Source organism: Borostomias antarcticus (genome assembly GCF_949987555.1).
Source record: "Borostomias antarcticus genome assembly, chromosome: 19".
In the NCBI taxonomy this organism is placed as follows: Eukaryota; Metazoa; Chordata; class Actinopteri; order Stomiiformes; family Stomiidae; genus Borostomias; species Borostomias antarcticus.
In genome coordinates this window covers 11,685,669-11,706,017 of record NC_140252.1, presented here as the reverse complement: position 1 = coordinate 11,706,017, position 20,349 = coordinate 11,685,669, and the positions used below count along the sequence as shown (strand labels likewise).

General features: G+C 45.6%; 4 protein-coding genes across 4 annotated transcripts; 3 read left to right on the top strand and 1 right to left on the bottom strand.

Annotated features, from left to right (window-relative positions):
- Positions 1–1,020: 1,020 nt before the first annotated feature.
- On the top strand, positions 1,021–8,325 carry LOC311321956 (gap junction Cx32.2 protein-like). Its single transcript, XM_084453969.1, has 3 exons — positions 1,021–1,064; positions 2,199–3,083; positions 5,991–8,325. The coding sequence occupies exons 2-3, from the start codon at positions 2,222–2,224 to the stop codon at positions 6,797–6,799; spliced, it is 1,671 nt and encodes a 556-aa protein (XP_084310095.1). The 5' UTR covers positions 1,021–1,064; positions 2,199–2,221; the 3' UTR covers positions 6,800–8,325.
- Positions 8,326–8,754: 429 nt separating this feature from the next.
- LOC311321955 (gap junction Cx32.2 protein-like) lies at positions 8,755–9,831 on the bottom strand (the record flags this gene model as incomplete). Its single annotated transcript, XM_084453968.1, has 2 exons — positions 8,755–9,375; positions 9,703–9,831. 2 exons carry the CDS (start codon positions 9,829–9,831, stop codon positions 8,755–8,757), a joined length of 750 nt encoding a protein of 249 aa, XP_084310094.1.
- A 2,945-nt stretch (positions 9,832–12,776) lies between these two features.
- LOC311321953 (gap junction Cx32.2 protein-like) lies at positions 12,777–13,583 on the top strand (the record flags this gene model as incomplete). Its single annotated transcript, XM_084453966.1, has 1 exon — positions 12,777–13,583. The coding sequence occupies one exon, from the start codon at positions 12,777–12,779 to the stop codon at positions 13,581–13,583; it is 807 nt and encodes a 268-aa protein (XP_084310092.1).
- Positions 13,584–18,475: 4,892 nt separating this feature from the next.
- gja1b (gap junction protein alpha 1b) lies at positions 18,476–19,630 on the top strand (the record flags this gene model as incomplete). Its single annotated transcript, XM_084453388.1, has 1 exon — positions 18,476–19,630. The coding sequence occupies one exon, from the start codon at positions 18,476–18,478 to the stop codon at positions 19,628–19,630; it is 1,155 nt and encodes a 384-aa protein (XP_084309514.1).
- Between the last annotated feature and the right edge of the window lie 719 nt (positions 19,631–20,349).

Sequence of the window (20,349 nt, the reverse complement as noted above, 5' to 3'; positions counted from 1 at the left end):
GTGTGCGTGTGTGTGTGTGCGTGTGTGTGCACATGCGTGTGTGTCAGCTTCAGTCCACAAGGCTTTTTCACACACCCTGCCCGATTGAGATCTTGTGCGTTTCTGAGGCTATTGTGCCAAGAGTCTACATACCCTGTTTACTGCTCCAGTCCTAATTAAGTAGTTACCAATCACTATCAATTATCAACCTTTTACAGGGAGCAATGTATTATATCATATTAAGCTTCTTTTTTTAATATATATATACAACTTGTTTACATTTTCATTAGTTGTTGTTATGATGCCCAACCAGACTTGAGCCAAACTATTTCTTAAAAGAATACTACAGTATTTTGTCAGAGAACACTGGTCACATAGCCAGACCTACTGTATCTCCACACTTCTATTTTTTATCTAAACCAGTCTGTGCCAGCGCTAGAGAAAGTTCTGGCTGCAACCAGTTATCATTCTGAGATAGAGGCAAAAATGCTGTATTTCTTTAAACCTATCACAATCATCATGGGAGCTTGTGTTGTTGTTTTTTTCCCAACTGTGCTCTTACAAAATAGTGTCGGGAGATTTAATCCAAGCCGCGCCAATCAGAGGCAAAAACCTACATCCTATAGAGTCAGACTAAAGAATACTCCATGTAATATCATGTAATAAACTTCTCATTTATATCAATTTCTGGTTGGTATCTGTTTTGTTTGTTTGTTTTTAATGTTTTTCTGTCAGATCTGACTCAATTGATAGTGTGAGGGCCCATTGTGAATGTTCCATGAAGTGAACTGTACAGTGTCATTGTAATCTCATCTGTAATCTCAGATTGTAGAGCAGATACAGATGTTGAATGATTCCTGTTAAGAGACAACTGGTTGTGGGTTTATGTATACATGTATCTATCTATCTATCTGTCAATCATTACACACCTGCTTTTAAAAAATGCATTTGCTTGTTATGCCAACGTGACAGACAGATGCCTTACGCAACATACTTTCAACCAGCCAGCCCCCAAAAACTCAAGGTTCAATTTGTTTTCGCGATCAGTCTGAGCTAGAGCTGCTCGTCACTGCCAGGTAAACCAGGTAAGAGGACATTACTCTGTTCTATGCTCTCACATCATTCTGACTAATGTAAATGGTAAAACTACTATTTCTATTTTGTTATCTGGGGAATGCTTCTCTCAAATTGATTTTCTGTTGAATTTTGACAATTACTTGAGCATATCAGTTAAAAGAATACGACCGTAAAACCATGAAGGAATTCCAGTTCAGGAGAGAAAAAATAACCCAAAATGTTCTCGTACATGTAGCATGTTTCCAATGTCCAAGGCTAGATATCACAATAAGTCACTGCATAGACAATCTCACACAGCCTATTTTAGTGTCTTTTAATGTCCATTATCCTGTCAAGTGTGACAGTAGTGACAATGTGACCTACAGCTTACATTTGAACTGCGATGTGTATGAATGAGAAATTTATTTTTTTGTCAAACAAGGACCAATTGATAATTGTTGTACAGTCTAAATGTATTATTAGTAAGGAATTAATTCGTTTCAAGCAGCTGGCCAAATGCCATCGTACTGTACGTGTCACAATTGTTAGTTTAATAATTAAAATAGATGGATGGAATTGAGTGGAAAACATTGACAGGATGTCTTCCTGACTCATATAGTAGATAAGACCGACCTATACTATGCATACCTCACTTTTTTTTTGCTTCGTTTGTATTCAGTACTTTTTTTTTCTGTTGTAACACCTGGATTCCATCCCCTTGGGGATTTAATAAAGCGTTATCTTATCTTAAGTGTTCTCCTGCCCTGTACCCACCCCTGTCACACTGATATGGGGACGTGCTTCTAGATGGACTGAATCCGACACTTTTCTTTTTTCTTTTTTTTTCAGAATTAGGACTGTTTTGATTGTAGGTTTAAGACAGATTTTATTGCATACTTAAAACAGATTTTATTGCAGATTTAAGATTGCAGCCCATGTCAGGGATTCAGTTGTTGAGATGAGATTTGATGCAGGGATTTATATTATCAGGTGACATCTGAGGCTGGATTATGATGATGATGATGATGATGATGATGATGATGCCATAACTGTACATGCACACCTCCAAAACTACTTCCTGCCCTGAAAGTGACCAATGTACCCTTACGTCCAAACCCCTGGTTAATGTGATTCCTCTTCCTCCCCCATCTCCTCCTCTTCAGATATCGGCTGAACATCATCCACGATGGGTGACTGGGGCTTCCTCTCCAAGCTGCTGGACAAGGTCCAGTCCCACTCCACCGTCATCGGCAAGGTGTGGATGAGCGTCCTCTTCCTGTTCCGGATCATGGTCCTGGGCGCCGGGGCGGAGAACGTCTGGGGCGACGAGCAGTCGGGCTTCATCTGCAACACGCAGACGCCCGGTTGTGAAAATGTCTGCTACGACTGGATCTTCCCCATCTCCCACATCCGCTTCTGGGTCATGCAGATCATCTTCATCTCCACGCCCACGCTGATCTACCTGGGCCACGCCATGCACGTGATCCACAAGGAGAACAAGCTGAGAGCGCTGCTCCAGAGCCAGGCGGGGAGTGGCAAGAAACCCAAGTACACCGACGACAGGGGTAAGATCAAGATCAAGGGCAACCTTCTGGCCAGCTACATGACCCATCTGATCGTCAAGATCTGCTTGGAGCTGGCCTTCATCTTGGGCCAGAACTACCTCTACGGTTTCATCATGGTGCCCATGTTCCCCTGCTCCAAGAAGCCCTGCCCCTTCACGGTGGAGTGCTACATGTCCCGGCCCACAGAGAAGACCATCTTCATCATCTTCATGCTGGTGGTGGCCTGCGTGTCGCTGTTCCTCAACGTCGTCGAGGTCTTCTACCTGCTGTGCACCAGGGTGAGGTGCGGAAGGGGCTCGGGAAGGAGGCGCCATGTGAATTCGGCGGAGAACCCCGCCAGCCTGCCCGCCAGCGGACCCGGCTGGGGCGGGCGACCAGACACGGAGGACACGCTGAAGCAGAACAAGATGAACCTGGAGTTAGAGAGCGGCCAGAGCATCGGGGGCAGTCTGGATGGCGCCAAGGAGGAGAAACGGCTTCTGGGCGACCATTAAGAAAGAGTTGGAAATTATGGAAATTGTGACCTTGTGAATCTTTTGTATTGTTGAATATTGAACATCATCTGAACGGATACTGATACACCAACTGAATGTTTTGTCTTTAATGTCTGTTGGAGTAAATCTATGTCTTTGTTGAGGTATATTTTATATTTTCATTTGGAAAGATTTTTTTTTTTTTGTCGATTTTACAGTAAAAGCATTATCCTGGCATTATATACGTATTTATGTGTGTGTGTGTGTGTGTGTGTGTGTGTGTGTGTGTGTGTGTGTGTGTGTGTGCGTGTGTGTGTGAAACACTCAATTGTGGATCTTGAATGTGGAATTGAGATAATTAGCCCCACTGGCTGTGAGATGTTGTACAGAATCCCATTACTTGTTATGTATCTTAATAAATATAACATCTACAGTATAATTTATCCTATTGTGTCTCATTTGTATGAATAGTGTGTGTAGATGTGAGGCACACTCCAAAGACAGAATCACTAAAACAGGACAAGCCAGTGAGAATCTCCTTAATCTGTTTTATATAAGGGAATGAGGCTCTCTCTGTCCCTGTCTCAGTATCAGGAGTGGCACACCCACCCTCCCCATAAATGGATTTACTGTACATAAAGCATGTTACCACATAGCTAGATTATTTTATGCTAATCTATAGCTAGATTATATTTTGCGATTCTACCACTATGCGATTCTACCACATAGCTGGATTATATTATGCTATTATGCGATTCTACCGCACAGATATATTACAGTTACAGTAGATAATATTACACTATTCTACCACATAATATTATTATTAATAATATTTATAACAACAACAATAATAATACCAATAATAACAGCAATAACAACAACAATAATGACAACAATACAATTATTATTATTATGCTTATTAATAATAATAAAAACAATAATAATAACAATAATAATACACACCAAGTGCTTCACATAAAAATAGGCATGACAACATAAATACACCACCAGATTTTATAACATCACTGTATCTTTTATCTTCCGAAAATCAATCAGACTTCATAATCATAACCCATTGTTAGCCTATGTGTGTAGTGTAGATCACAATCACACATGAATGACTATTCATTATTTTGAAACTTCTGAAAAAACACTTTGTCATCATTCAGCTAATCATTTACCTGTGCAATCATCCCAGGGCACACTGACTCTAATTCTCAACTCCCGATTTATCATTTTCCAGATGTCACGAACGACAACGTGACAGCCAGCACAGAAAGTTGTGCAATTCCAGTGAAAAACTAAAGTTCAAGGTGCTACAGACAGGTTGTGCCCATGTACCGTGGCTCTGTCTGTCACTTGGCTTCTCAGGTCCTGGCTGTTTAAAGAGGTGCAGGTACTGCAGCGTGCTGTTTAGAGAGTAAGCATTTAAAGGTAAGACATCCGAAGTTCCAATTCTTTACTTTTTGAATACTGTACTTTTATTTTACAGATTCTTTACTGTGTACAATAATTAGGGGGTATATTTGTCTGTTAATCAATATTGTCTCAGCAAATGAATAAATGTCAAACTTAAAAATATCTGAACTAAGATTGATAATTCATATAATTTTCCGAAGCAGTTCCCTTAGTCTGTCTCTGTCTGTCAGTCTGATTTCGTTGGTATTGAAACGTTAGTATTTTGGATCCTTTACCTCTGTCACCCCGTTAACGGTTGTGCTGAGCCTCAGGCAAGTCAATAATTAATGCAGACAAAACACACCTGCTGTGGCCCCAGAACTAACACACTAGGATGGAGCTATCAAACCCCCTGCATGGTATCACAGGACCCTGGATATTCTCAGGATTTTAGTTCATATGTGCCATACAGTACAGTATAGCTAATCCTAATACTTTTCCATAAACTGTTCGTGCTTAAAAATGCTGTGTATACCTTTAAACTGCAAGAAGCACTTGTAACGGTACATGTTTGCAAAGCCTATACAGTCGGGTCTAATATCAAAGATACAGAATGCCCTCTGTTGCGCAAACACATTTTATGGCAGACTTATCTCAGTAAAAAGTTCCTTACAATGCACCAAAACAGCACGTGTTCCAGTCTACTGTACAAACACAAACTGCTGTCTGCCACGGATGTCAATCAAAATACCCCTTAAAGGGGTAGTTCAGAATTTTGGACATAATGCCTCATTTATGACCACCCGAAGGACAGCATGGAAGCAGCTGAAAATGATCTTTCAATCAACTGATCAATCAATCAACAACATCCTGGCTAAGTCGAGACTCTATGTCCAAAATTCCGAACTACGCCTTTAATAGTCGAATATGTGAGGTGCAGTTGATTTGCATTTTGTGATTGTGACTCCATTCTGCCCTGCAAGATCAATCAAGTATACTGTATTTAATTTGAGTTTAATTTGAATAGTTTAACCAGCTATGTTACCAGTGCATGTGTACGTGCGTGCGTGTCTGTGTGCGTGTCTGTGTGTGTGTGTGTGTGTGTGTGTGTGTGTGTGTGTGTGTGTGTGTGTGTGTGAGGGAACCACTCAGTTGTGGATCTTGAATGTGGAATTGGGATAATAGCCCCACTTACTGTCTGTGAGATGTTGTACAGTATTACATTACTTGTTATGTACAGTATCATAATAAATATATAACATCTGTAATGTATCCTATTGTGTCTCATTTATATGAATAGTGTGTGTAGACATTCCAAAGACAGAATCACTAAAACAGGACAAGCCAGTAAGAATCTCCTGGCATTGGCATTATCATAAACATAATTTACTGGTACAAATGCCCAAAATACAATGTCTCAAAAACCTCCTTGAGCTCCTACACTTACATCACATTCATAGTTTTCTTTTTTCTCATTCAATGTTTTTCCTCTCTCTTCTCTTGGTATTCTTCCATCCAGAACCAGCAGACCAGATGGGCGAGTGGGGATTTCTGTCTTCCTTGCTGGACAAGGTCCAGTCTCACTCCACGGTCATCGGCAAGGTGTGGCTGACCGTGCTCTTCATCTTCCGGATCATGGTCCTGGGTGCTGGCGCCGAGAAGGTCTGGGGCGACGAGCAGTCCAACATGATCTGCAACACCAAGCAGCCCGGCTGCAAGAACGTCTGCTACGACCACGCCTTCCCCATCTCGCACATCCGCTTCTGGGTGCTGCAGATCATCTTCGTGTCCACGCCCACCCTCGTCTACCTCGCCCACGTCCTGCACGTGATCCACAAGGAGAACAAGCTGCGCGCGGCGCTGGAGAGGGCCACCGAGGGCGTGCTGGTCAAGACCCCCAAGTACAGCGACCCGAGCGGGCACATCACCCTCAAAGGCAACCTCCTGGGCAGCTACATCGCCACCATTTTCTTCCGGATCATCCTGGAGGTCGGCTTCATCGTGGGGCAGTACTACCTGTACGGCTTCATGCTGGTACCCATGATCCCTTGCTCCAGGAAGCCCTGCCCCTTCACGGTGGAGTGCTACATGTCCCGGCCCACGGAGAAGACCATCTTCATCATCTTCATGCTGGTGGTGGCCTGCGTGTCGCTACTGATGAACGTGGTGGAGATCTTCTACCTGCTGTGCACCAGGATCAGGTGCAGCAGGGGCTCCGGGAGAGAGAGCGCCGCAGCGCCCGCCCTCTCCATGCAGCGCCTGAATGGAGGCAGCTTGATGCAGAGCGAGAAACTCCGTCTTCACGCACCCGGGCAAAGCTCGGCCTAGTTTCTCCTCTACAAACAATCAGCGTCCAGCGTCATCATAATCACCTCCTGAATTCTTCTTCTGTAAAAAAAACAACAACAGTCTGATATGAGTGATTACACTCGTCATCATATCTAGTTTCTCACCTGCCAGGCTGATTTCACTCATTTGGAGACTTGACTCTTTTGTTCTGCACCTCATCCATCTTCTGTATGAGCCAGTCTGATCTAGATAGATAGATAGTACATACATACATACATACATACATACATACATACATACATACATACATACATACATACATACATACAATCAGGGACTAATTACAGTAGGTACACAGTATATACACCAAATATGCAACATATAATTAAAAAAAATATACAACAAAGTCTATAGGCTGAAACTGTACAGGAGTGCAATATAGTGCCAGTCAAATCAAATAAAGAGTATGTTGATACTAGGACTAAAGAGGCTGTCAGTAAGAGACACTGTAATATAATATGTTGCAATCAGTCTTGCTTTGAGCTACTGTATGTTCACACTGTCAAACCAATGTTTTCCATGTTCAGGGTCTCCGATAGAAACAATCGTTATCATTGCATGATTCCTCAAGTCGAGCTTTTCAATGGCAATCTTAAATCATGATGCGATATAATAATTTGCCATCATCAAAACATCTGGGACATTAAACTCTCATTGTCCTGAAGTGACATTAAAATGAGTTTCTGAAAATGTAGCTATTTATAATTCTGGTTTGTGTATTTAGATGTGTAAGGTTTTACTGTATTTATGTTGTTGCTAATAAAAAAAAAGTGTTTGTTTAGTTTTCTCTGATGATCAATACCATTATAAAGTGTACATTTATAAAATGCCAATATGATGATGGTAATAACAATATTTTTAAGGTCTGGAGAGGGTTATGCTTTAATCACTTCATATGTTCCACAAAGATCAAGAAGAATATTATATTCACATTCCTGAGTCCATTTGTAATATCATCCAACAAGCCTCCCTGCTGAACAACACCAGAGCCTTTGCGCCAACCCCCACTACGCAGCTCTGGTCCCAAACGGCCTGCGGTCGGCGGGGGAAGTGTTCGTCCACCATGATGCCCACCACGGTCCCCTGCAACCCTCCCCTGCCACCCCCCCAACGACGGCTCGTTCCACGTCCTTAAGGCCGGACACCTGGTGGTGGGTGTCAGTGGTCACCCAGAGCACATTCAGTGGACCGTGGACCTGCTATGAAGCCTGCCCGACTGGACTCGACCCAGGCGTTGGAGTTAGCCTGGCCTGTGCGCCGGGGCTGCCCCCCTGCCCCCCCCCCCCCCCCCAAACGACACCCCCTCGGTCTCTCCACCTCCGCCCGCCCCCCGGCCGGACTTCTGTTCCCCAGAGCCGCTGTGGACAGCCTATGAAACCCCCACCCCCCACTACACAGACTTTAGTTACTAGGGGGAATTCTGGGGGGACGCATGTGGTGGACTCCCTAGAACCTTCGGGTGGGGAAATGTTGTCCTTTTTCTATTTAAAGCCTTCGCTCTTCCAGTTTCTACCCCTTCCTGCATGTTTAAGTTTCGTTATTAAATGCCTGATGGTGAATCAGGCAAATTCATTCATGTGCCTACCATGTATTGTATTTATTGTCATCTGGCCATTTCCTCTTTTGGTCATCTACTGTGGTAGAAGTTGGAGCTTCATTCGCAACAGAGAACAAAATCCAGAGGGTTCAGCTCTTCTCAGTTTATTATTCTACGTAACCACATTTCATACAATATCAACAAACAACGATGATACAAAAACAAAACCGTACACAAACTATCAATCAAAGGAATCCGAGATTAGGAGAAAGATAAACACATTTGAGATTTTGTGTTTAATGCTGGCATCTAGGGCTTTCAACAGCATGGCGAGCAATAAACAAAATCACAACGCCAAAGACATACAGACAGACAGCGCGATTCAATTTCCTGAGTTTCAGCAGAGGGCCTGCTTCTCCAACTGTCCATTCGGGGCGTGTATATCCGACGGCGATTCACTTTTGTTCCTCCTCCTTATAGTGGAACCGATCAGGTGCAACATCTCCACCACGTTGAGGAGCAGCGACACGCAGGCCATGACCAGCATGAAGATGATGAAGATGGTCTTCTCCGTTGGCCTGGAGATGAAGCACTCCACGTGACCCTTGCAGGGGTATCTCTCGCACTGGATCTTCACCGGCAACGTGAACCCGTAGAGGAAGTACTGGCCCACGATGAACGCCACCTCGAACACGATCCTGAAGAGGATGCTCCCCATGTAGCTGGCCAGCAGGCAGCCCTGGAGGTTGACGATTTTGCCGCTGTCGTCGGTGTATTTCGGACGCTTCACCGGGCCGCTCCCGCTGCCGTGCTTCAGCAGTTTCCTTCTGAGCTTGTTCTCCTTGTGGACCACGTGGATGACGTGGCCCAGGTACATCAGCGTGGGCGTGGACACGAAGATGATCTGCATGACCCAGAAGCGCATGTGGGAGATGGGGAACTTCTGGTCGTAGCAGGCGTTCTTGCAGCCAGGCGAGAGGTGGTTGCACTCCATGCGGGACTGCTCATCTCCCCAGACCTTCAGGAAGAAAAGTGAGGTTAGCAAACTCACGCCATGCTTAGCCTATACTGTCTGGATGGTGAAGGGAGCAGGCCTATCAGTCTTACTAAAGACAAGAAAAGACCACTCCAGCATACCCACACACACAGTAACGCCCTTAAAACATAATTTCAGTCATAGGCCTTCTCTTGAAAAAGGTGTACAAGACATGTCTTGAAAAATATCTACAGGGTTTGTCTTGAATGAAGGTCTCTCGGACTGAAAAGTGAATCTAAAGAACTTAGAGGATGCATTGGGTGGTTGGTAGTAATCTTTTCTCCTTGTGGAAGATGCGTAGCCCCGGACCTTGTCTATGCCAGCTGCCAGGATGAGGAGCCTGAAGACGAAGAGCACAGTCAGCCAGACCTTCCCCACCACCGTGGAGTGCGTCTGGACCTTGTCCAGCAGGGAGGCCAGGAAGGACCACTCCCCCATGCTGATGATGTGGAAGGTGTCACTGCAGACGGAGAATCAGAATCCAAGGAATCAGAGGTGAAGAAAGAAGGTGATTCCTATTGATTTGGTGCATTAGATATTGATTTATTTGTACAGGGGAACATTTTAGAGAGCGACCTGGGTCTCTTTAAAAAACATATAGCCTGTGAAATCATACATGCAGCTCACAGACAATGTATTCAGCACAAATAAAATACTTTTTAAGGGATTCTGGAGTGCCGTTGACTACTTTTCTCTTCAACATGAACATATTTGATGTTATGATGGTAATGTATTGATATGAGCACAGCCTTGTAGCTGTTCCTTGAATACTTCATCCTATACAAAACAAAACACGTGTTCTATGCTGTACCTCACTTTATTCTTGATATGTGAAATTGACTACTCTTAACAAAATACATTGTTAGAATACAACAATACTACAATGTTTGCAGTTGCATACAGTAACAGTAGTCAGCAGCAGGAATAGCATGATAATACTATCTGGATGAGCAGTAACTACCACACAAACGAAATAACGAAAGATTTCCCACCTCAGATGTAAGCACTGTCTTCTTCAACCAGTTCCTCTATAATTATCACTAACACACTCTCTTCACTAACACTCTCTCTTCACTAACACTCTCTCTTCACTAACACTCTCTCTTCACTAACACTCTCTCTTCACTAACACACTCTTTCTCGATCTGCTCGCATTTCCCCGTCTTATAGATTTCTCATCAGAATGTAAGACAGCAGCAGGAGCCTCCGCCCCTTCTGACCACCTTGTACATCGTGGGTGACCACGTACGCCGTGTCTGTCAACAGCTGTGAACCCTGGCCTAAGGAAGTGGTCAACCGGTCAGTCTGCATGATTCGCATGATCAGAAGATGACTCAGCAGTGTTGAAACATAGAAAGAAAAATCGGGAAACACGATGGTCACCATAGCAAGTTATGATAAACACAACCTAAATGGGTGTTTCTCTCTCTAAAGACATACAGTAGTTAAAGTTATAATCTTAAACTTTGTCATATTGTAACGAACAGGGGGCGGGAGTGGTGGTAGGAACGCCCTGAGCGGGATTCGAAGTCCAGTCTCCCGCTCCTCAAGTGGTGGCGATACCACAACGCCAGGAGGTCTGGTCCACTGGTGCTGCTGACAACAGGCCTCATGGGTTATGAACGCTACACTACTCCCTGGTTTGTCTGGGAGAGCGTGCCCTCCTCAAGTTAAACACATCCTTACACGCCTCTTCTGATGACCCCATGCATTCCCACTTTTGACACCAGTGTAACGAACAGGGAATAGGAACGCCCTGAGCGGGATTCGAACGCCGGTCTCCTACTCCTCAAGCGGCCGCGTTATCAACAACGCCAGGAGGGCTAACCCACCGGCGCTGCTGCCCAAAGGCCTTACGAGGTAGGAACGCTACAATATTATGAATGTCAGTTTTGCTACCATCTACCGATTGAGGTAACACAATAAAGATTAAGCCTCCCCCTATTCATGAAAGCCTTTGGTGAACTGGTGTCTGCGGCTAAATTCCCAGACAATCTCTTGATAACATCAAACTGTCAGTGGAGATGATCCATCAATGTTTTAGTCTGTAATCAGGAATAAATAGGTTTGTCCAATCCAAAGTAACTGAGAGCTCTTACTTTGAGCATAAACAATATTCCAATAGCTTGTCTTGTTCTCTGAGAATCTAACCTGTTCACATCATTCCAGATGGTCACCAGTAAGTAAAGAGTTTGGTCTGCGGTTGATTTGGGCTGGGCGTAATACTTGAGCTGATCTCTTATTCACCATGGGTGAGGAGGAGAAGTACATACATTTTGAAAGTTGTTTGTCTCAACAGTTACGTGAGAATGTGTGTGTGTGTGGGGGGGGGGGTGACAAGATGTGAAAAATGCTGAAATGGGGAATGTTGAAGTGAGACCAAAGACACGCAACGACAAGACAGTGAGTCAGACGGACCAAATCCAGCCGATATAAGTATGATCACTTCCCTTTGCACGCATCTAAAGCACTACTCCATGTTCACGGCTCGACATCACACTCCTCCTCTCCCTTGGCGAGTCTCTGAAAATGTGTTTCTGATACTCAAACTTGACAGGTGAGTAAGGCCTAGATCTGCTTATGTTTGGGTATGTCCAGTTGGGTTACAGTCTGATATGCTGTCTATGTAAATGTATTTTCCCCACTTCATTCAATTTCAGCAACACACTGCATGGTTATTGCATCTGATGACCACTACTACTATAAGTGAGGCTACAAAATAGTACACATTTCACAGCTAGATATAAATCAGATTTTATCTGCACAATCTCAGTAGCCACTTTGAACCATTTGCTGTATGAACGGAACACTAGCCTATACTCTTGAGAACTTCAGAATCAGTCTCCTTTCAATGACCTGATGTCATTGTTCTCCACGTAGATAGTTGCTCTCTAACTTGAGCTCTGGCTGTGTCTTTACTAAACAGGTCATGTGTGATGCTTCACTATTAATGTTAAAATGTTAGTTTCAGTCAACAACGTTCTTCAGGTATAGCTTATATACTGTATGTTATACCTGAAGAAGGTCGTTGACCGAAATGTATTAAACAGATTCCATTGAGCAAGGGACACTTTCTGTTTCTTTATTGTATTTATTGTTTCTTTATTATTATTATTATTATTATTATTATTGTTGTTGTTACTGTTGCTATTATTATTATTATTATTCTCTATCTTCTTCTCTATTATCACCATCATCATCATCATCATAAGGTCTAGGTTTGGGGGGCCCAATATTATATTCTTTCATAGGGCCCAAAATTCCTAGAGGTGCCCCTGACAGAGAGACATAAGCAAGTTGAGAATTATAACAGTGTTGTAGCTTGTAACTCAGAGAACAATACCTGGCTGTGTGTTCTCCACTACAGACAGTAACCTGCCGCCATGGGGGACTGGTCCTACCTCTCCTCACTGCTGGACAAGGTCCAGTCCTACTCCACGCCCATCGGAAAGATCTGGATGAGCGTCCTCTTCATCTTCCGGATCCTGGTGCTGGGAGCGGCGGCTGACGCCGTCTGGGGCGACGAGCACTCCGACTTCCTGTGCAACCAGAAGGAGCCAGGGTGCGAGAACGTCTGCTACGACTGGAAGTTCCCCATCTCGCACATCCGCTTCTGGGTCCTGCAGATCCTCTCCGTGTCTACGCCCACGCTGGTCTACCTGGCCCACGCTATCCACGTCATCCACCGGGAGGACAAGCTGAGGGAGCAGCTCCAGAACCAGGCGGACGCCCAGGGCCCGAGGAGGCCGAAGTACACCAACGACAGGGGGAAGGTCCGAATCAGAGGCGTCCTCCTGCGGAGCTACATGGCCCATCTGTTCGCCAAGATCGCTCTGGAAGTGGCCTTCATCGTGGGCCAGTACTACCTGTACGGCTTCGTCATGACCCCGTATTTCGACTGCAAGCAAAGCCCCTGTCCCAGGATGGGGGTGGAGTGCTACATGTCACGGCCCACGGAGAAGACCATCTTCATCATCTTCATGCTGGCAGTGGCCTGCGTGTCCGTTCTGCTGAACGTCATCGAGGTGATGTATCTGACCTGCAGCTACGTGAAGCGAGAGTCCAAGAAAAAGCACCAGGACAACTCGGGCAGCCTGAAAACAGGCATGGAAAAAGTACATCTGGAGATGTCCTTGATGCAGAACTTACAAAACAGCTGTGCAGAAGAAGAGAAAGAGAAGTACACGTGAGACTCAACTGGTGATTCTAGTGTGTGAATTGGCTTGGTCATATGTCTCTTTGCTATACTTTCCAGTTTGGCTGTTCATTGTGCATTTTTTGTTGGTTTTGTTTGTTTGTTCAGGCCAATTATTGTTTATTCTTTATCTCATTACTACTGCTTGTTGACCTGGATTCCTGACACTTGAATGACAGATGTTTTGTATCGTCCTTCCTTGGAGCATAATAAACACTGATTTTCCAGCTTGTCTCAACCCATCTTCCCACTGTAGCCACTGGGTGGCGCCAGGCGTCTGTAGCAGAGAGGGTTCTATAGATGAGCCTGTAGGGCACTCTGTATCATAGCTCTAGAGATTACTGGGACCATCCTTAATGTCAGTCAATCAAATAAGCTCTGATGATAATCAAATATAAAGTTGATAACTGACTAGTTTAGGCTACAAGAGTAATTCACCAGTTTATTGGAAGGCTAATTAAAAATCACTTTGGACAAACTATTCTGACAGCAAACAGGAATTCAGGAACACAAGTAGGCCTAGGTAACTGGTTTAGTGAACCCGAAATTATGATTAAATATGTTTGTATCTATTCATTAACAATAGGTTAACTTTGAACCGCGTGTATTAGTAGGCTACTTTGTAGCCCACTGTAATAGGTGATAACATGGGCCTATATGGTAAAATGCGGTAGGATATTGCAGCTCAAATTAACTCAATAATGATTTAGTAAAAAATAAAAAAGCATTTTATACAGGACTACTGCATGATATAAACTCAGTTCGTGTCTCTTACAGTATAGGCTAATCTAGGCTACATCTTACGAAAAAAGTAGCCTACAGGAAAGTAACGCAAGGAGGTCTAACTCTTGACGTAGGGATCAGGTGACTCCAAACTTTTCTCTCCATCCTTTCTTTTTTTTGTTCCTTCCCCCTCAGCCCGTACGTGGACTGTTATAAGCAAGGAAAGTTTCACAAGTTTGTCTCATTTTCTCCGTGGTCCCAAACTTGGATTGCAAGAAAGCAGTGTCTGATCACGAAGTGCCGGAGAAAGTCCCTCAGGGCTCTCTTCTTACTTCTCACTAACTTTTCAGGTAAGACTTCCTTCTCTCTGAGCTGGGATACTAACTTTGTGGTATGCTATTTTTCATCGCAGTTTGAAATTATGCTCAATAACTTTTATTGCGCCCAGGATTCGGACCAGGTATATGTCTACACTAAACTTTTTTTTTATTTTTTATCTAGTTATGTTTCGTCCGCTTCTTTCCTTCATTTTATCCAAATCCTTGAAAAAGTTTGGAAGCTTGGGAGAGTTTGAACGACTCTCCAATTCAGCTTGACTAACGGCGCATCTTTCACATTGCCTACAAGTCCACTTTTGTTATAATGTTCTTATCTCTTTTACAAGTTGATACAGTCTGTTGTTAGCCAGGAGGATGTTCCAGGCGTCTTCTCTGAAGTCCGCATGAGACCAATTATAAAAGGCTCGCTCGAAGGGGAGAGGCGCACAAATTAGAATGCGCTTGCGGATATGGAGTAGGCTATACACTGGGAATTGATTATTTTTCGAACAAATTGAACTCCAACTATTTGCGTACGTGGTTCGTATTCTATATAGACCAGTGTTTCCTCTCTGGACTTATAGTTAAATTATAATAAAAATCGAATTTGGACTCCTTTGGTCGGGGCAGCTTCAGCGCAGGGCTTTTAACCGTCCACATGGACAAATGCAGCGGGTGATTTTCAACAGATGCTCAAAGGTGTAGGCTGCTAAAATTACCATGTGTTTGTTGTAATCACTTTTGTATTTATAAGAAAAATCTAAGGATCACAAACTATTTGGAAGTAGCCTATGGTTCTCAGTGCATTTATTGATACAGTGTTGCCAGATACCTGGATTAATAAATATTTCAAGGTGTTGAACTTGTTTTCAGATGATTTCCAGAGTATCAGTGATGAAAAATATGAAATCCCCACTTTTGAAAAATATCCCAAGTCTGAAATGTATTGTCATTGGAGGACAATCTTGGGGCGAGGAGGACCTGGCGGAGCCCATTGTGATCCCCTCTCTGGGGTCTCCTCTGCTATGAGGGTCTGGGGGAATGGGGCCACCGACTCAGTCATGTAGAAAGTGGCGCGATTTTCTGTCACTTATCCTCAACTTCAGAACACTCTCATTTCATTTTCGACCATTTTCTACATCGCTGAGCACATAAGAAGCTGATGGCTGCTAGAACATGTCTGATGTGATGAATGCCAATATCAGTTAAGCTACCTGAGCTATAAAAGCTTATAAAGGATCATAGTGATCATATAAGGATTATAGCCTACTTGTGAACGTACCCAATGTTGCCTTGCAGACATTTATTTTCTTCAGACACTTGTTAACTGTCAAGGGTGGTATTTATTCCCAATTCTCCATTTCCCAATTTGCATCGCACTTCCTTTTCAAAGACCCAGATGATCCTAGGTTGGAGATATCTCCAAGTCATTTCTAGTGGAGGACCAGGCAGGGGTGTAATTTGTGTGTGTAAACCTACATTTTAATCCCTGCTAGCGAGTGGTTTTGTGTCTGTGATAGAGGGCCATGTCGCTCTGGTCTGAGAGTGATGAGACTGCAACAGAATAATCACAGCGCAGATGTGTGTGTGTTTGTTTGTGTGTGTTTGTTTATGTGTGTGTGTGTGCGCGTGTGTGTGTGCGCTAGAGACTTCAGCGAAATAATCAACGTAAGTGAGTGCACTCCGGAGTTGAGAGTGGAGATGTTCATCGACATTTGGCCTGAGATCAGTCCGGAGCTTTCCCCTCTAATGCTCCCGGTGAGGATCTGGTGACAGTGATCTGATCAGAGATCAGCGTCTGGGGAGCAGCTTCACCCCAAAGCAGCTTCACCCCCCCCAGCTCCCACCTCCTCCTCAAGGTGGACTTCTCTCTGGCTTCACACAAAGCCCCTAGTCCCCATCCGGAGAGATCTACCACCCACCCCCCCCCCCCCCCCTCCCCCCCTCACACACACACACACACTCTCTCTTTAGACTGGGGCTACGTCCCCACAATCTATCCCGCTCCCCAGACTTTTTTTTTTTTTTTTGCTTGTCCGTGCCACTTTCCCTCATGGATTTAAAAGAAATGGATTGATTTAAGAGATGCTTTGAAAAGCCCTCCTGCGACTTAGACCAATCCCAGTCCGTATAAATATGTGAGTACTGCAGAGAAGAGGTAGAGAGTTTGGACTGAGGGAGAGAACCGCTAGACCGCACAGCAGGACTCTGGTCTTGACTGGAGACTTGCAGAGAGAGAGAGAGGGAGAGAGAGAGACCGACAGAGAGAGAGAGAGAGTGAGAGAGTTCATGTCTGTATGATGCTCAATTTCAATGTAGTGTGTGCCTGCATGTGTAAGTTGACTGAACTGCATGGTTGTTTTAGGCACATTCTGTAATTAGTTGTAGGCTTTAGGATTCACACACACACCACTTACCAAACAGGATACACAGCACAGCAAACTCCCTTATTGACAGGATTAACTGATCAGAACAAGATTTGAACCCAAAGACCTTGGCATCGCAACTCCCTCTCTCTTACCAACTGATGAGTCATGCAGTAGGGCTACCACGAAGCAGGAACACTAAAACATGTCTTAGATAAGATATAGCCTAATTCATCTGTAATTAAAATCATAAATATTGTTCTAGCTGGCAGACAAATTGCTGTGTTTTGTAAAGGGGCGGTTACTGTCTCAGCAGCGGTCATAGGGTCTTAGCAGCAGCGCTCGGAGCTAAGTGAGGCTTTTTCTCTCTAACGTTTTTCCCGACACGCATGACCCAACGCGCAGCGACCCAGGAGACGCTCACAAAAAGGAACATTTGATATCTTTAATTTTCTCCAACTTCCTTTATATCTGCATTCCTTCATGTTTATTAGAGTTGTTAACAAACAATGCGCTGATGAGAACCAGGCTCTCGGGTGAACGGTTTTATAGTTTGCTGATGAAAGGGAACCGTCCATGCTGGTGCGTGTGTTTCACTGGATCCCTCAGCTGTTTTATTCAAGGTTACACGTTTTAACTCAATTTTTTTTTTTTTTTTTTAAACAAACATTTAGAACACAGGTTTCTGCGAGGTGTGTGTTACTCAAGATCGGGAAATTGAACGTCCTCTTTCACATGCTTTGAATAGAAGGGCAACAGCAATTTATCATAGGAAGACTCTCATTAGCTCGGAGTATGCATTAGAGAATCAACGAGTGGGGTATGTCACAAGGTGGTGCTTGTGTACCCGATGGGGTCGCCCAACCCGGGCTGCCTGAACCACCTTCGCTACATTCCCTATGACCTCCCCCTCTGTGGAGAGACCCGGCTTGACCCGGCCTGGTGCTCAGGTGCCAAGCTCCCCCTGGCCAAGCCAAAATGTACCCATTCGACCAAGAGAGTGCCTTTGGGGTCCAAAGGATGAGTCTGTTTAGAAGTCTGAGGAAGTGCTACGTCATTATGACTGTTGCATTATGGTCCTCCTGGTCTTGCAGTGCAGTTTTCTCTGTGTCATTCCATGACTGCCGTATTCAGGATTTCCTGAATCATATTGCATTCAAGGACAACCAAGGAGGAAAACAAAACTCACATGCACTCACTGGAATTCTTTTGCGTGCCACAGTTGTGCAATGACACTTTTTACATCACGGGGCACGCAAAGATGTGTCCTCTCTTTGTTTTGTCTTCTTTCTTTCATAATGTGTAAATGAAGTTGCCCAATATGTTTTTCCTATTGAAAATCAATGAAAACCACGACGAACACTCAAACACTCAAACTGGTACAATGGCAATAAACGCATTCTGATTCTAATTCTGAAACTCATTCTCTCTCTCTTTCTCTCTCTTTCTCTGTGTCCCCTTCCAGCTAACGCCCCGTGACAATGGGTGACTGGAGCGCTCTGGGCAGGCTGCTGGACAAGGTCCAGGCCTACTCCACGGCCGGGGGGAAGGTCTGGCTGTCCGTCCTCTTCATCTTCCGGATCCTGGTCCTGGGGACGGCCGTGGAGTCGGCCTGGGGTGACGAGCAGTCGGCCTTCAAGTGCAACACGCAGCAGCCCGGCTGCGAGAACGTGTGCTACGACAAGTCCTTCCCCATCTCACACGTGCGCTTCTGGGTGCTGCAGATCATCTTCGTGTCGACGCCGACGCTGCTCTACCTGGCGCACGTCTTCTACCTGATGCGCAAGGAGCAGAAGCTCAACCGCAAGGAGGAGGAGCTGAGGGCGGTGCAGAACGACGGCGGCGACGTGGACATCCCCCTGAAGAAGATCGAGATGAAGAAGCTGAAGCACGGCCTGGAGGAGCACGGCAAGGTCAAGATGAAGGGGGCCCTGCTGCGCACCTACATCGTCAGCATCTTCTTCAAGTCCATCTTCGAGGTCGGCTTCCTGGTGATCCAGTGGCACATCTACGGCTTCAGCCTGGCGGCCGTCTACACGTGTGAGCGCGCGCCGTGCCCGCACCGCGTTGACTGCTTCCTGTCGCGGCCCACGGAGAAGACGGTGTTTATCATCTTCATGCTGGTGGTGTCGCTGGTGTCGCTGCTGCTCAACGTCATCGAGCTCTTCTACGTGTTCTTCAAGCGGATCAAGGACCGCGTCAAGGGCAAGCAGCTGCCTGTCGTGTACCCGCCCAGCGGCACGCTAAGCCCCACCCCCAAGGACCTGTCGGCCTCCAAGTACGCCTACTACAACGGCTGCTCGTCGCCCACCGCCCCGCTGTCGCCCATGTCCCCACCGGGGTACAAGCTGGCCACCGGAGAGCGGACCAACTCCTGCCGCATCTACAACAAGCAGGCCAACGAGCAGAACTGGGCCAACTACAGCACGGAGCAGAACCGGCTGGGCCAGAACGGCAGCACCATCTCCAACTCGCACGCGCAGGCCTTCGACTTCCCGGACGACACCCAGGAGGCGCAAAAGAAACTGTCGCCGGCCCACGAGCTGCAGCCGCTGGCCCTGCTGGACGCCCGGCCCTGCAGCCGCGCCAGCAGTCGCATGAGCAGCCGGCCACGGCCGGACGATCTGGACGTTTAGCACCGGACTCCGCCCCCACCCCCCCTCCCCTCTCCCCTCTCCCCTCTCCTGCCCCCCCTCTCCCCTGCTCTACCGCTCTCAAGCCGGGGGTGGGGGGGGGGGGGACGGGACGGGGGGGGGAGGCGCAGCCGAGAACCAGGAAGTAGAGGGTTCGCCCGGGAGGGGGAGCGTGTCCGAACACGTCCTGAGGGGGGGTGGGGGGTCCGCGATCACTGTCCTTGTTTAGAAGAGACTCTTAGATGATAAAAGAGATGTAAAAAAAATACTTTAACACTGTTGGAGGTACTACACATTGTATTGATGACTGAAATTAGTGGAGCTAACCAGCTTTAACACAGATCAGCTAGTCACGAGGCCGAGGGAGAGCTCTGATAACTGGCCCACAGAAACAATCCCAGTCCCTCACTTTAGGAGAATAGTGCTTGGCTGTGTTTTTTGGGCTTAATGATCTTTTGTTTTTACCTGTATAGGACTCATTCTTATGGCCACACACAGTGACAACATTCCAGTTTAGAAATATTGCACTTTGATGTCTCTGGCCGTCTCTTTCTCTCTCTCTCTCTCTCTCTCTCTCTCTCTCTCTCTCTCTCTCTCTCTCTCTCTCTCTCTCTCTCTCTCTCTCTCTCTCTCTCTCTCACTCCCACTCTCTCTCTCCCTCCCTCCCTCTCTCTCTCTCTTTCCCTCTCTCTCTGCCTTGGAAAGTAGTTTTTGCCAGAAGC